Source organism: Podarcis cretensis (assembly GCF_951804945.1).
Source record: "Podarcis cretensis genome assembly, chromosome: 2".
In the NCBI taxonomy this organism is placed as follows: domain Eukaryota; kingdom Metazoa; phylum Chordata; class Lepidosauria; order Squamata; family Lacertidae; genus Podarcis; species Podarcis cretensis.
The window spans coordinates 16812616-16830173 of NC_137171.1; the positions used below are offsets into that span (position 1 = coordinate 16812616).

At 43.3% G+C, this 17558-nt stretch overlaps 1 protein-coding gene across 2 annotated transcripts in view; it reads right to left on the reverse strand.

Moving 5' to 3' along the window:
- Window positions 1–17558, reverse strand: part of CA10 (carbonic anhydrase 10) — a 356678-nt gene that overhangs the window by 16817 nt on the left and 322303 nt on the right. For both annotated transcript variants that reach the window (XM_079965645.1, XM_079965646.1), the window contains exons 6-7: window positions 10354–10449; window positions 6886–6958 (exon numbers count right to left, since the gene is read on the reverse strand). In XM_079965645.1, the coding sequence (XP_079821771.1) occupies window positions 6886–6958; window positions 10354–10449 (169 nt within the window). The remainder of the gene's footprint in view (window positions 1–6885; window positions 6959–10353; window positions 10450–17558) is intronic.

Below are 17558 nucleotides of genomic sequence, written 5' to 3' on the forward strand. Positions count from 1 at the left end.
GGTCTGGTGCGTCTTAAAAGGTAAAAAGGTAAAAGGTACCCCTGCCCGTACGTGACCGACTCTAGGGTTGTGCGCTCATCTCACTCAAGAGGCCGAGAGCCGGCGCCGTCCGAAGACACTTCCGGGTCACGTGGCCAGCGTGACGAAGCTGCATCTGGCGAGCCAGCACCAGTGCCGCACACGGAAACGCCGTTTACCTTCCCAGCGGTACCTATTTATCTACTTGCACTTAGGGGTGCTTTCAAACTGCTAGGTGGGCAGGAGCTGGGACCGAACGACGGGAGCTCACCCTGCCGCGGGGATTCGAACCTCCGACCATACGATCGGCAAGTCCTAGGCACTGAGGTTTTACCCACAGCGCCACCCGCGTCCCCACTGGTGCGTCTTATAGAGCGAAAAATAAGGTAACAGCCAGAGATGACCTCAGCCCTATTTGCAATGAAGATTGGAAAGGAAACCATCATTTTGCAATAGTTACGTGCGGCTCAGGGTGATTCTGGTTTGTTTGTTTTTCAAGCCAGTGACTAGTTTCTGACTCACCCTGGTTTCTCTCTCTCTCTCTCTCTCTCTCTCTCTCTCTCTCTCTCTCTCTTACCTATTCATTATTTATAAAGCAGCACGGAGTGTGATGCACAGCATCAAAGCGTTCAGTCGAAATGAGGCATTTCAAATTCTAAAGGCCAAGTTCTCCTAGTTATCACCCTATTATTTTTTCAGTGAGACTGCTTGGGTGAAAAAAGGAGGTGGTTTCTGCTGGCGGAATGAAAAACCAGGGACACTGAAACACAAACACACACACACACACACACACACACACACACACACACAGTTTTATTGTGACAACTTTGGTCCATCTGCTCTGCCATATGCCCACGCTTTATTATAAATAAACACCTGTAAACAATGCGGTAGAGTCATTAAATGAAAGGCGCAGCCTCAAAATGAGAGGGAATGAAACCTCTGTTAAATTTTAATACTGGAGATGTTGCCCCTAAAACGCATCAACCTGCCTTGTGCAGAGTCTGTCCATCTAGCCTAGCGTTGTTTGTGCCCAATGGCAGCAGCTGAGCAACATCTTTCACAAGGGGGGCTTAGCCTGAGAGCCTTTTAAAGTGAATTAAACCTGCACGTAAGACATCTGATGACCTCTTCTCCACTGCAAAGAAAACTTATTCTCGATTTTGTTCTTGGTCTCCAGTTTTTGGTCTTAGAAGCCACAAAACACAGAATCACTGAATTGTAGAGTTGGAAGGGACCTCTATGGTCAACTATTCCAGCCCCCTGCAATGCAGGAATGCAGTGGTACCTTGGGTTACATATGCTTCAAGTGACATACTCCGCTAACCCAGAAATATTACCTCGGGTTAAGAACTTTGCTTCAGGATGAGAACAGAAATCGCGCAGCGGCGGCGCAGCGGGAGCAGGAGGCCCCATTAGCTAAAGTGGTGCTTCAGGTTAAGAACAGTTTCAGGTTAAGAACGGACCTTCGGAACGAATTAAGTACTTAACCCGAGGTACCACTGTAGTTTGTCCAATGTGGGGCTCGAACCCATGAACCTGAGATTAATACCCTCATGCTTTACCAACTGAGAGGTATATAAATTTAATACTACTGCTGCCAATAAAAATTACTAGTGAGAAAAGAGTCTTTACAGTCGAAACATCCTAGCTTGGGAATGTTCTCCCCAGAGAGGTTTGTCCAGTGCTAACTTTCATGTCATTTTGGTGCCTTTATATTTAATCTATTCTTGCTTTAAATTCTTGCTTTAAAATAATTTTACCTGGCCTATGGTTTTAATGCTATATTTTTTGTATATAATTTACATTTTTTGTTAAAAGCTGCATTTAGAAATTTTACGGTTACAGGAGGGCGTATAAATATGTAAAGCAAACAGATTTGTTGCATGATGGTGGTCTTGTTCGGTTGTCTACTAAAGACATTTACACTTGGGTCTTGAAAGAACACATTACAGTGGTACCTTGGTCCCCGAACGGCTTGGCTCCTGAACAAACCGGCTCTGAAACACCACAACCCTGGAAGTGAGTGTTCCAGTTTGCAAACGTTTTTCAGAAGCCAAGCATCCAACACGGCTTCCGATTGAGTGCAGGAAGCTCCTGCAGCCAATCGGAAGCCGCGCCTTGTTTTTTGAACAGTTCCGGGTGTCGAACGGACTCCCGGAACGGATTAAGTTCGACAACCAAGTTACAACTGTATTCAAAGCCCAGACTGCAGCAAACTGCACAGGAATTACCATGTTACTTCTGCCTTAGTTTGCTGGCTGAAACTAGTTATCCAAGGTTTGAACATTTGACAGAATGCCCAACATAGATTTGTGCTATGCCACTTGCCACACAGAAAAGAGTGGCTAGCTAACAGATGGCCACATGATAACTGGTCAAAAACCATCGGTATAATCTTCCATCACAATATAATTGTACTGTTAGCTTTGCCATGTCAATAATGAATGGACTTGGCACAAAAATCTTAATAGGTCAAGGAATTGCAGGAGTTCTAAAAGCTCTTATGCTATTCTTGATGTTGCATGCACCCATAAAGACAACAAGCATAATCCAAGCCTAAATCATCCACTATTTATTTCCTGGCACTCTCTCGAACCACCGTCAGATCAATTTACTTCCTGTAGCGTAATAGGTAGTCAGTACTTTTTGGTCTGCCAATAACTCCACAGGTATTTAAGTGCAAAATAACCGTGCTTTGTATATTTTAATCCAGAAATCAATGGTGTGGCTTCCAAGGGTTGTTGCAATGTAGGTGTTAAAGTTTTAAAACTGATGGAATTCTGGGTTCTGTCTTTCAAAAACAGGAGCCCCAAAATTAGAATGCCTGCAAAAGGTGCAGAAATGTAGAGTTTCGACACAGATGATGAGCACAAGGGGAGTAAGAAGTTCTTCTGATCTGAGAGAGGACCAGGCTCTCTGAGGCTGCCCTTGGATTGCCTGAGAGTATTCTCCTTGAGCAGGCAGGAGACAGAGCATCTGGATAAATATCCAAGCCAATCCATGATCGCCACATCCCACCATCCTGTCACCACCACCCAAACATATCCTCCCCTTTCCCTTAGCAGCAGTAGCAGCAGCGAAGATGCCCTCATTTCTGTTGCTTCATTCATGACGGATAATAGTGTGGCAGGGTGTAGGGGCTTAGGAGAGCTATAGTTCTTTCTGTAGGGGGTTAGGAGAGCTATAGTTCTTTCTCATTTTAGGATTAGTCCCAAGTCCTTTTTTGAGTTTGGTAGGACATTTCCGGCCTGCACTTGAAACGGGCAGAGGAGACAAAACGTGATGAAGGTCACGGCGAAGAGGACTCCTCTCAAGGGCACCCAACCTGCTTTGAAACATAAGCTTGATGTAGGAGGGCTATGTAGGCACAAGGAGAAGATGTCCTATCACAAGGACTACATCTGCCAAGGGTGGGAAGCCGAGATGGAGACCAAATGTGCCCATCTTCTTGGGAGATCCATGTGCAAAGGAAGGAGGAAATTGTTCATCACTGTGTGGGTCAGTTTCATAGATCAAGCTGCAGTTGTGCAGTGTGTGTCATGTTGAGTTTAAATTCAGCGGCACTGGCTTTTGAAAGCCCCCAAATGGTCTTGGTGGGATCAGGGCAGGGGCTGGGAACCTTTTTACACCAATGGGCCACATTTTATTGTTAGTCACCTTCTGAGAACCATGTGTCAGTCTTGGGTGGGGCCCCGAGGGAAAGAGTGAGTAACGCAGTAAAAAAAGGTAAAGGTAAAGGACCCCTGGATGGTTAAGTCCAGTCAAAGGTGGCTATGGGGTTGCAGTGCTCATATTGCTTTCAGGCCGAGGGAGCCGGCGTTTGTCCACAGACAGCTTTCCAGGTCAGGCAGCCAGCATGACTAAACCACTTCTGGTGCAATGGAACACCGTGACGGAAACCAGAGTGCACGGAAACGGCGTTTACTTTCCCACTGCAGCAGTACCTATTTATCTACTTGCACTGGTATGCTTTCGAACTGCTAGGTTGGCAGGAGCTGGGATAGAGTGACAAGAGCTCATCCCATCGCGGGGATTTGAACCGTCAACCTGCTGATTGGCAAGAGGCTCAGTGGTTTAGACCACAGCGCCACCTGCATCCCGAGTAACTCAGTGGTACATTCCAGCTACACAAAAGTCTGAGAATTTTATACCCACAGCAACAAAACAAAAACAAAAACAAAAACAAAAACAAAAACAAAAACAAAAACAAAAACAAAAACAAAAACAAAAACAAAAACAAAAACAAAAACAAAAACAAAAACAAAAACAAAAACAAAAACAAAAACAAAAACAAAAACATCACTCCAGCAAAAATCCAGGCAGTTAGAGCTGACCAGCTAATGAAACAACTTGGAGGGGGTGGGGGATCTTCTATGAGCAGGAATCTGAGTGAAAGGAGGGTAGTTCCAGCCTCCAGCAAATAAGGATGCTAGAGAACTGGACCTAGTAGGCTTCTAATGCTAGCAAAATATGCTGGATGCACAGCTTCTGTTTGCTTTACTGGACACAGACTTTTTGATGCGCTATCAGGACATCAAAAATGTGCTTTCACCAGCCCTCTTTACTGCAGGCATACATCATCTGTTCATGATCTTCAAAAGTAATTTGGTACCCTGTCTTCTAGAAGCCTTGTATATCTCCTGACACTGTTGGTCTCTGAGCTTGATACATACTGGAAGTATGCATTCTTTGCCCAACTCTATTCTGCTTTAGGACAATTTGTGAACTTCTCACTTAGAGTTGTATCCAATGAAGCCATCCCATTCACAAGGATTTCTGCTTGCTCAATGGAACTTGTCCACTCCCCCCAGCACTTCCCCCAATTCTGTTTCCTTCAATTCTCCAAAGCAGAATTATTATTATTAATAATAATAATGATAATAATAATAATAATAATATTTGGATAGCGCATCAGGGAGGAGGAAAGGGAGGGGAAGTTCCATTGTGTAATAATGTATATACTTCTACATTTAGGAACGCACCTAAGACATTAAATATGTGATGAAGAGGCCCTCAAACACTAGTTTTAGATGTTAGTTCCTGTAAGAACAAATGTGTTTCTTCTGGAAGTGCAGCAAAGAGAGTTTAAACCCAGAATCTTGAGTGCCCCAGTTCCTGGCTTTTAAAAAGCTGGAATATTAGAGCAATGATTCTTTAGAACTATCAATATCGTTCTTATCACACTTACAGTCATTTCCATGAATTCCCATAACACTGTATGAAAGAGGGGTGGTTGCTAGTAATCACTAGGAAATTAATGAAGCACTCATCTAAAAATCCCACTTTGAAAATCCAAGGGGCACTTGGCTCTTAGGACGTTCCTGACCCATCGTCTGTAGAGCATCTTTTGTGATGCTTTGAAAACCACAGCTTAAATTATTGCATTAACTTTTCCTCATCTTGAACCTAATTCCGCACTCTTTCGCCTAACCAAAATTAAGTGAATGACACTTCTTATTTTCTTCAAACTGAAACTGAACACTCACTGCACAAAAGAAGCTCCTAAGCATGGGTTTTTAAAGAAGCCAGCTGTTTAAAAGCAGCACGGAATTCCTTCTAATATATGAAACAAAATTAGATCTCCCCGCCCCGTGCAATGACACTATAATCCATCATCCAAGACATCTGTGAAATTACGTTCAATAACTTGGGGTTTTTTTGCATTTCTTTTTTGTCCTGAAAATGCTTCTAATCAATACTTGTTACTGCAGGAAGTAATTCTTATGTACTGTCTTTGACAACTCTATTCTAACAGCATTCTAATGCTATTAACTGGGCCGCATGTTACCCATCACAGCTCTTGACCCATAGTTTTTGCAGATGGGTTTATGGGCTCCCTTCTTGTCTTACTTTCCATGCAGGCTTTCCTCCTTACTACCTAGTTTCATCTAAGCATAGCTTATCACAATGCCCAAATTTATTTTATTTTATTTATATCTCACGCTTCATCAGTTTTAATGATCCCAGGGTGCTTAGCAATCAGGCATTGTAGCATGATCTTTACCCAACGTGGCATGTGCTCTGATTGGCTGTGTAGTGCTGAGGGAGTTTTCCTCTGTATGTTTGGCTGAATGTCTACTTGTTATGTGCAAAGGCTGACCTAAGAAAAACCACTCTACTTGTTTCTCCTCAAATTATATACTGTTTTTGTTCAATTTGCTCAGTAGAGTGTTATCAACACTTTTCTCTCTGGACTCAATTTGCATTATTTATTGACTTTGCTAACAGTTTTTAGGTGGTGTTGAAATATAATTAGGTCCAGATTTAATTAACCCAGTTGATATTTAAGTTCACAGAAACTTTAATATGATAAAGACATGTTTTTGAGAAAGCTTGAAGCAACCACGAATAACTAGAAGTTATATCTCAAGTTAACACCAGCTAAGCAGATTGCTCATATCTTGTGTGGTAACTCCTTTATTTTTTTTAAACACCCCATGGTTACCTTTGACATATTTTTTATTGTGTGCCTTCCGTTTTTGATTCTGGTTTGAATTTTTGTTACCCACTTTAAAGGGCTTAGGCTGAAAAGGACGTTTATAAATGTTGAAATAAAAATTCCTTCCTTGCAGAGGGTTGGACTAGATGACCCTCGGATCCCTTCCAACACTACAATTTGACAATTCTATGAAATATAAATTAAATAAATGTTTCATTCATCTCTGTTCTCCCCCACACCTGAAAATACCTGTACTTATCTTGAAAATGGTCTCCGACCAAATGCCCCTGAGGAAAACTTGAATAAGCTCACAGCCAATTTGGGAAGTGCCAAATCTTGGATTAGGTATTCCTCACAATGTGAGGTGCGCCCACTGAATGATTCCCTCAGAACCCTTTATATATTTATTTCAAAAAGAAACTTACTTTTATACGTTATTCTGGTGATGGTGTCTCTGTTAAGCATACGGTTTAGAAATGGATTTGATGATTCAGACACCTGTGAGAGAGATAATCTGTCGTCAAAAACCAGTCACCAAAAACACCTCATTTTGGAAAAGTGCATCTGTTTGGATGGTGGGTATTGGTGGAATAAAGGTGCAACTTGGGAATTGGCAGAAAGTTAACTTCTGAGACGCGCTCAACTCTGCACCTAATATAATTCTAAAGAAATTCTGTATCACCCTGTGAATGAGGCAGAAGAACAGAAGCCTTTCTTCTGCAGAGGAAGGAGACGTTCAAGAAATTGGCAGGACGGGTTTCAACTAAAAGCAAACATATTCAAACCCTTTAATATATGTGCCTTCCTCATTTCTGGTCTTTGAGGTTGTGTGAGACACTGTGACACGAAACATGCTTTCTTCTTTGCCAGACCTATGAATCTGCTTCTCTTTTGTTTCTTCCACTCCTTTTATTCTCCTCAGGCCTCTGCCTCTATTTATTTTGATGCTTGGTTAAATTTTCATGTTGTGGTCATGATTCAAGGCCACACAGTTGTTGAGCAGAGCCTGACTGCAAATTTTATATAGGAGTTAATCAGCACTTGACATTTTGACTTGGGTTTCGATGACACGGGGGAAAGCAATAAGCGGTATCTTCTAGGAATTGTTCAGTACAAAAATCACATTCTCCACTAAGGAAGTCTTCAAAATTCATGAAGCAGCTATTCACACTGCCAACCGCCACCTCCCCCCCCCAGCAGTGCGATTCTCTCTCTTTTCTAGAAACATATTGTTGGTACTGGCAGAAGGGTAGGACTGGAACTGAGCAACCGAGAGACCTATTTTATTGGTCAGTCTTCTGTTGTTATGGAAGAAGCTCCAGTTGTGCCATACAGAGCTTTTCTACATAAATATTTTATTTTTATTTTTTAAAAAACAACCTCTCCAAAAGTTAAGAAACAATTTGCCAAGGACAAACAGATCAAAGCATCACTTGGTCCTGCAGGATGATTTAATGTGATGAGAGAAAAAGGGATTCTACAGAAGAAAAAATATTTGTGGAAAAAACCTACATGCCTGATCATTGGCAACCTGCAATGTGAGGGCTGAACAATCTGTTTGGCAGCACAATTGGATCTGCCAACCGGAGTGGCTGCGAACCAGCTGAAAAAGCAGTAGGGAGGAGGATTTGCTTAACCCTCCTCCACCCACTGTTTTTCCTGCTAAACCCCACCCCAAGCCACTGTTCCCTTGCCATAGCAAACACAAATCTGAGAACCCATATTCGGGAGAGGGGATGGCTGGAGGGAGGGCAATTCAGGGGGAAGCAGTAGGCGAGGAAGGGTTAAACACCTCCCCAACTCACAGCCTCCCCAACCCTCCTCCAGCTGTTTGGACGTGATTCAGAGTCCTACACTTGGTTCTTCTTGCCAAATAAGGTAAAGGTAAAGGTACCCCTGCCCGTACGGGCCAGTCTTGACAGACTCTGGGGTTGTGCGCCCATCTCACTTAAGAGGCCGAGGGCCAGCGCTGTCCGGAGACACTTCCGGGTCACGTGGCCAGCGTGACATCGCTGCTCTGGCGAGCCAGAGCCGCACACGGAAACGCCGTTTACCTTCCCGCTGGTAAGCGGTCCCTATTTATCTACTTGCACCCGGAGGTGCTTTCGAACTGCTAGGTTGGCAGGCGCTGGGACCGAGCAGCGGGAGCGCACCCCGCCGCAGGGATTCGAACCGCCGACCTTTCAATCGGCAAGCCCTAGGCGCTGAGGCTTTAACCCACAGCGCCACCTGCGTCCCCCAAATATCCACGCTCAAATAATGTAAGAGCCAGGTTCATTGGGAGTAGGTAAATTGGCCCTCAATGGTTAGTGGTCATACATTGCCATACATTCTGGTAAGTTACTTCAGATAAAGTGGCTGAATATGTTTCCAGGACACTGTCCAGCAGGGAATTACAGCGAAGGTGGCAGAGCAGCAAAGAATATTGCATTTAAAGTGGAAAATACTGTTGAATCATTCTATCGGCAGAGATATAAAGATCCTCAGGTTTTATTTTTAAAGGGCAGCCTGCAATTGCCCCTTATGATAATTTCCACAATTTTTTTGCCTGGTACTCATCTGTTTGACATCATTCTCCTCCACCTGTTGGACTTAGTTATATGCAAAGGATTTAAAATCAGAATGTATATGTTCAGACAAATATATACATAACATATTCAAATATATATTCATCCACTTTACTACAGAATATTTTTTTAAAGTTGCAAAACTGGGGACTGGGCAGTGGGTTGGTGATGTCAAGAGTGCTAACCAATAGGTACCTCTGGCGGCTTCTTTTTTTTTTAAAAAAAAATCAGAATGAAAATGAACAGGACGAGTTTCTCAGAGCTGACCCCAGAAGACAAACATGTAGACATACAAATAAATGCTCTTCGAATATTATATCTGCCTTCACCCCAAGTTTATGTACCTTGCCAAGTGAAGCTTTGATTATTTACTGGGGCTTTAAGGACTCAAAGTAGTAATTCTGAATTTAATATGAAATCCCTTTTAGCATATACTGACATCCAGTGTGCATCAAACCAATATGGCCACAGAAACATGCACTCTAATACAGTGGTGCCTCGCAAGACAAAAATAATCCGTTCCGCGATTCTCTTCGTCTAGCGGTTTTTTCGTCTTGCGAAGCAAGCCCATTGACGGCTTAGCGGCTTAGCGCTATTAGCGGTTTAGCGGCTTTTAGCGGCTTATCAGCTTAGCGGATAAGCAGATAAGCGGCTTAGCGGCTTAGAAAAAGGGGGGGGGGAGGAAAAAAAAGTCGGAAAAACTCGCAAGACATTTCGTCTTGCAAAGCAAGCCCATAGGGAAATTCGTTTTGCGAAGCGCCTCCAAAACAGAAAACCCTTTCATCTAGCGGGTTTTCGTCTTGCGAGGCATTCGTCTTGCGGGGCACCACTGTACCATATGTTAAAAAATGGGAGGGAAAGAGGATCAGATAAGCACAGAGGCAGTAACAGTGCAACCCTATCAATATCTATTTAGAAGTAAGTTCTTTTGAGTTCAATGGGGTACAGGACTGCAGCCTGAAAGAGGGCCATAGTGGATGTTCTAAAAGCATCTTTGGAATTAAAACATCTCCATATGCTTTTGAAAAAATGGAAATGGTCTGTTGCAATTGAATTTCACACCAAGTACTGAGCCACAGTGATCATTTTTCATCCTAAGGTATGGTGCACAAAGCTACTGAAGCAATCTACCAGCTATTAAAGCAATCTACCAGCAATCTACTTAGGCTGCAACCCTGTAAACACCTGGGCCTTACTTTTGTGTTGATATGTATTGGGAATGCACTGGAAGAAGGTTTAAATACGAGCAGCCACCAATGCTCCTAATTTCTTACAACCGTCTGAAAGGAATGTAACTCAACACAGATGAAATTGTACGATACTTACTTTCATAAATATAGAAACTACCACCAAGCCATTGGGACTTTTTGCAGCTTCTGTAACATTTGTATACAACTCATGGTTATAGTGGATTAGTTGAACCTAAGGATAGAGGGGAAAGCAAATAATAAATACTGGAGAATCAAACCCGCTGCTGTCTTTCAAAACGACAAATATCCTTTTTAGAAATTCAGATTTGTTTGCAATGCAATCTCCTACCAAGCTTGTAAATTCATAATAGCACTCCCCCCCCCTTTCTCCTTTTATCCTGGAGATTTTGCAGCCCGCATAATTTTAATAATTGCAGTGACCATCTGGCTTGTACTGGCGCTGCACCAGTTGTTCCTCCTCTCTATTGTCAATAAGTGAATTTAACACATTAAGATGCAAAATGCACCACAGAGGTCGGCACTTTTCTGCTGCTTGCCGTAGCAATTTGCCGCCGTAGCCCAGGAGTGTGTCTGTTTTTCTGCATCCCAGTCTGCAAAGGATGGAGGGCTGGAGATGGGCCCTTTGCACAAGCATGAGAGGTAGAAGCTGGTGGTTAAGGTTTGCAATAGCAACGCAGGATGAACAACTGAAAACAATGCTCGGAACTTGACCCAGACTTCAAAACTGTGCATAACAACCAGAGCTGTGCCACTTGTCACATGCCATGTGGAATACAACCCACCAATTGTCTCGCAGGAACTATGCTCTTTACATGGTTGTTGCCTGAGTCCACACACAATCCACATTCCCCCCCCACCCACCAAAAAACAAATACTCAGGGGACAGCTACCCTACAGGCCCCAGTATACAGTGGTACCTCGGGTTACAGATGCTTCAGGTTACAGATGCTTCAGGCTACAGACTCTGCTAACCCAGAAATATTACCTCGGGTTAAGAACTTTGCTTCAGGATGAGAACAGAAATCGTGCTCCGGCGGCACGGCAGCAGTAGGAGGCCCCATTAGCTAAAGTGGTGCTTCAGGTTAAGAACAGTTTCAGGTTAAGTACGGACCTCCGGAACGAATTAAGTACTTAACCTGAGGTACCACTGTATATTGAAACATGCAAAAGACCTCTTTGGTTCTCTGGGACGCAAATTATGCAGCAGTGATGTAAACCATGCAATTATTTTTGAATACAGAGATTCTCCACCATCCTCACCTTGGGGCAGTGACTGCCCATTAAACTAGGCTATGTGAAGATATATTGCATATGATAAACAGTACACTTTGGAGTAGGTTGCCGTATTTCAAAAAGTGAAGATCCAGGCATAAAAGTTACTGAGCTTTTTTTGTTCGTTTTCTGCCAATTTCCAGACCCTGCTTGAGGCTGCAGTATTCTGGATATGTCTGGGAAATTTTGGACATATGGCAACCCAGCTTTAAAATACCTGTAGGTTGCTAAAAGTGTGCAGGATTTGGGCAGAGGGATCTGAATCACTGGAATCCTTTAACTAGAAGTTCCTAGCCTTTCAAATTGGTATTCTTCCTGTGCATATCTCCTGCCTTCTGCTTTCCCACCAAGATCTTTCATTTAAAACCACTCTTCATTTTGTAAACCAAATTCTTCATTGCAAAGCCTTTTGGGGGAAAGGGGGTTGCCTTGCTTTCAACACAATAAAATCCATCGTGGTGAGTAACTGCTATCAGCACCACCAAGAAGCAAAGCCAGAACATACGAAGCACACGCTGTCAACCATTTGAGTGGGATTAAATATGTAGATTGTTAAATGGTAATTGCCTGCAACTTGTGGGCACTACAGCAATGGATTCATCACAAAACATTGAGAAAAATGGAAGCTCTGGACGGAACAAAGAGGCAAACATATTTGTTAGGTTTCGAGCAAATGGGGCGAGAAAACAGACCAGGCGTTGTGAGAGGAGGCCTTGTTGACTGGCATTGTTATATCTTCATATATGGAGAAGTAGACTGGAGCAGAACCCCCAACATTAAGATTATATACTTAATCTTATAAATCAGGACACAAATGACGCGACTTATCAATGTGGTTGTGGTCAGTGAAGTGGGGAGGCAGGTTGGCATTGCTCACCAGCCTTCTGGACACAGAGCATTGCTGCCAATTCCTGAGAAAGGCAAGGTGAACGGAGTGGGGTGCAGTCCGGGCATGGCGGCACGAGCATCAGATGGGCTCTGCTGCCAGGTCTGCACCACCCCTTCCACTCCCCCTCTCCGGAAACAGCAGCGGTGAGTGGTGTCCACAAGGCAGGGGAGCAATGCTGCTCTGCCTGTGCCGCCCCCACCAACTGTTGTCGTTGGCATCCATCTGGCTTGAGGGACAATGGAGTGTACCTCCAGGGGTGAAGTCAAACTGCTGCATCAGCAGCACCCAAGTGACCTCCCCGGGATGCAAGCCTGGGCAGTGTGTATAATAAATTATTATTATTATTATTATTATTATTATTATTATTATTAATGATTTATTTCTACCCCACCCATCTGGATAGGTTTCCCCAGCCACTCTGGGCAGCTTCCAACAAAGATTAAAATACATTAAAATGTCACACATTAAAAACTTCACTGAACAGGGCTGCCTTCAGATGTCTTCTAAATGTCAGGTAGTTATTTTTGACATCTGATGGGAGGGCATTCCACAGGGCAGGCGCCACTACCGAAAAGGCCTTCTGCCTGGTTCCCTGTAGCTTAGCTTCTCGCAGTGAGGGAACCGCTAGAAGGCCCTCAGAGCTGGACCTTAGCATCCGGGCAGAACGATTGGGGTGGAGACGTTCCTTCAGGTATACTGGGCTGATGCCGTGTGTATGGGGGTCCTGGGTTGCCCAGATGATAAGACCCTCCCCAGTTGGCCTCGCTGATGTGGTCCAAAGGAAAACAGAGCAATACGTTTGGCACCAGCTTGGCTGCAGGAGTTGATGGCAGGAGGAGTGCAAGACGCTATCCAACCATCTTAGCACTTCCACTCTGGAATTGTGTAGGGGCCCTTTATCTTTGGTTGTCTTGGGAAATCTGCAGCCCACCTTGTCATTCAAGGGCTTTCATTTATGCCTTTTTGGGACAGCTGAGATAACACTTTTGGTTCCAACTGGTCCAAGTTCACAAGCAAGAACCCCAAGCTTGAGGAGGCATCATTTGCAGTGTGCAATAAAACCGTGACAACAGCATGCAGTCCTGAAAGGCATCCGTCACTGTCTCTCGCAGTTCTGAGAGTTGATCCCAGCATCTCTGCCACACTGAACTCCTCTTGGACCATGTGTCCACGTAGCAAAATCACCCCCTGGATCATGTGACTGGGTGGCGAAATGCTTTGTATCTGCCGCTTTTGGCTAGAGAAGTCTGACTGTGGCTTGAGTAGTGAAGAGAGCTATGTAGAACTTCAATTTAATTGCTAGAGAGAGAAAAAGAATGTCTAAAGCAGGCAGATTTTAATAGGAAGGTCAACATGGTTGGTGCACTGTATTAATTTATCTTAGTTTATAACCCATCAGACGAGAAAAAGAATGCTTGACCTTTTTTTTAGCGTTTGACACAGTAGGTTATTTTTTCAAGCAAGCAAACAAACTAAACCGGACAGAAGTAAAAATGTCAAAGGCAATGAAGTCATCTACAGAGTTTTGACAGCCAGCAGAGCTGGAGGAAACATTAGTACAATCCTATTGTGGTCTGTCTTCTAAAGGGCCTTGTAAAGAATTAATGAGATTTCCCACTAAATGGTGACAAGAGGGCACAGGCTCATTAGCCACGGGTTTATGATTTTATTGTACTTTTTTATTATTATAACATCTTTAGACTTCGGGATTGTGCCCCTGTTGGCATTTTTTTGGACTTGGTAGCAAAGGGTTTCATCTTTATTTCCTAGCACTCACTCCAGAAGCCAAGGGCAGCCAAGGAGTTCAGGAAGAAAGAGGTGATGACCTTTGGCTTGCTGGATTTTCCTCTCTGCTAACTCTCAGAGATGGAGTTATCCATGTTGCTTCAAGGAAAGGAGCTGTGATTATAAGGCATAATGAGCCCAAAAGGGTTGTGGACAGCATTCAGCTCCTGATTCTGTAATTGCGAGGCCGTCTGTGTAACAAACAAATGCTGGATATGCACTCCTGAAAGAAGAGTTTGTGTAATCAACAGAATAAATAAATAAATAATAATGATGATGATAATAATAATAATATTTATACCCTGCCCATCTGGCTGGGTTTCCCCATGGCTACATTGAAGTCTAACAACGCTCATGAGAGAGGTTTTCACTACTACAGTGGTGCCTCGGGTTAAGAACTTAATCCGTTCTGGAGGTCTGTTCTTAACCTGAAACTGTTCTTAACCTGAGGTACCACTTTAGGTAATGGGGCCTCCCGCTGCTGCCGCACAATTTCTGTTCTCATCCTGAAGCAAAGTTCTTAACCCGAGGTACCATTTTTGGGTTAGCGGAGTCTGTAACCTGAAGCGTCTATAACCCGAGGTACCACTGTACAGCTAATGGGATTAGGGCACACATTATGAGGGAAACACGAGTTCCCAGCCCTGTGGCTTACAGCTCCCAAGAAGAGTATGAACTAGTGGCCTCGTGGGAGTCATGAGAACTTGACAGAGAGACATGTAGGACTATATTTGTCCCCTGTGCCTGAGGTTGCCCACCCCTGGTCTAAAGTCTGTACCACCTTTTACTGTTTGATTCAGTAACGATATTGTGCAGCATTTTCTGTGGTTGCTCTGAATCCATTTTTTTGGGAATCCAGTGTTCTAGGCCCAGCAAATTTGGATATGTGAATAGTTCCCAGGAACTGGGACACTTATATACAATGCAATTTATACAAAATGTTCTACCAATTTTTCAGCCCTTTCAACACCCCTGGGTTTTTCCATGGTCCCCACATTCCCTCCTCTGAAAAGAGTACAACATAAGAATGCATGTTTGGGGCACAACATAACTGCATGTGAATGTCCGAGAAATTTAGTATGACCTACATGTCCTCTAGCCCTTCCTAGCTTGGAAAAGTTAATATAGTGAATGTAGTATTATGCAATCATATTAATGGAGGTATTTATGAGTAGGCAGTAAGTAATTATCCCCACTCCAGAGATGTTCCAAATAATTTATGTGATCAAGGTTTAACTAAATTGTGATCCACTTTGGCTCCCCAGATTGTAGGCTCCCGAATCTCCTACCCTTCTGTGTACTTAACATCTTGTTGATTTTTGGCTGAATTAATTAAATACATCAGCCATTTTAATAATAAAATTGACTTAAAATCTCATGGCAAGTAGATTTAAACACCATTTATAATGAAAGGCCAACTACTTTAAATCAACTTAGCAGATGGGGATTGTAACAACTCCTATTTCATTACAGCTGGAGTAATTCATGACATTAAAATGGCTGTTTGTAAAATAAATGGGCCACAAGAGATGGGGGCGAGAGGGAGAGAGAGAGGAAAGGAAAAACCAGGATGCTGTGGTAATGGGGAAGTATAGGAACAAAGAGAACCATCTGTCTTTGATCTAATTTCTTCCTACTACCTTGGGTCAGAGAGGAAGACAAAGGATGTTGAAAGAAGAAAGACCAGGAGCAAGAAGAAATGAAGGTTGTGGGAAGAAGAATCACTCAAGACAAAAGGGTGTGCATTTGAGTATGTGAGAATGAAGGAATAGGGAGGGGCTGGACTATGTGGTAGGTTGCCTACAGCAGAGGAGGAAATTGTCCATAGAACTAGGAGTTTTGTTGCACAGATGATCAATCTGTGTGATGTAATCCATTGGTACAGTCAAATGCAACATTCCTTATTTCCCTAGAGTGGGCACAGGAAGGGGGACATCCAGTCAGTGTAACTTCCTATTCCACTGGTCTGGAGCTTCTCCCTCTGCATGTGACCTGGGAGATGGGCATGGCTCTGGCTGACTCCATAAAAGAGCCGAGTCATGCAGCCATTTTCTCACTTGCAGTCTTGTTGTTTTTCCCCTGCAGCCATTTTGTGTTACCTTAATGTAATTTTGCTGTCTGCTGTCTGCTGTCTCTCAGCCAGCAGCACATGGGTTCAGTCTCCATATGAGATGAACTCACAGTTTCTTTATAACAATAATAATTTTTATTTATTTATACCCCACCCTCCCCAGCCAAGATGGCTAACACCAGGTATAAAAACAATTGACTAAAATACAACTTAAAAACAAGATTAAAATACAACATTAAAATGCAGCCTCATTTCAGTAGAAACTCAAATCAAAAACTTTTTTGGGGATGAAAACGTCAAATCTTCACCAAGGCCAACTATCCAGACTCGTCCTACGTGGGCTAGAAAAAAAGCCAGGGAAGTCCCCAAACAGGAGTTCCATCATAGAAGGAGAAAGGAAAAAGGAGCGTCTCCGCCCCCATCGTTCTGCCCGGACACTGAGGTCCAGCTCCGAGGGCCTTCTGGCGGTTCCCTCACTGCAAGAAGTGAAGTTACAGGGAACCAGGCAGAGGGCCTTCTCGGTAGTGGCACCCGCCCTATGGAACGCCCTCCCATCAGATGTCAAAGCGATAAACAACTACCTGACATTCAGAAGACATCTGAAGGCAGCCCTGTTCAGGGAAGTTTTTAATATGTGACATTTTAGTGTATTTTTCATCTTTGTTGGAAGCCGCCCAGAGTGGCTGGGGAAACCTAGCCAGATGGATGGGGTACAAATAAATTATTATTATTATTATTATTATTATTATTTATTATTATTATTATTATTAATTTATTATACACACTGCCCAGGCTTGCATCCCGGGGAGGTCACTTGGGTGCTGCTGATGGGCGGGGTACAAATAATAAATTATTTATTATTATTATTAATTATTATTATTATATAAAAAGGAAAGAGGGGGAGGGGATCAAGTTGATTGCAAGCCAAAGGCCAGGCGGGACAACTCTGTCTTACAGGCCCTGCGGAAAGAAATCAAATCCTGATTTATGTAACCTCTAAGTAAAGCCTGCCTTTCAGGGATCATATTGTGAACTGAAATGTGAGTAAAATTTTCATTACTTTACTCAGAAAGACTCTTGTGTCTTTATTTTTTTAAGAGGGATCAAAGGGGACACCAGGAAACAATCTTAACTAAGAGATTCAAACGAATCTGCAAACTAGCTTCCAGCGATATTAAGGGGAATCTGCTCTGCTGCATCACTCGCCAGAGTGGTGCATGCTCTGGTTATCTCCCGCTTGGATTACTGCAATGCACTCTACGTGGGGCTACCTTTGAAGGTGACCCGGAAACTACAACTAATC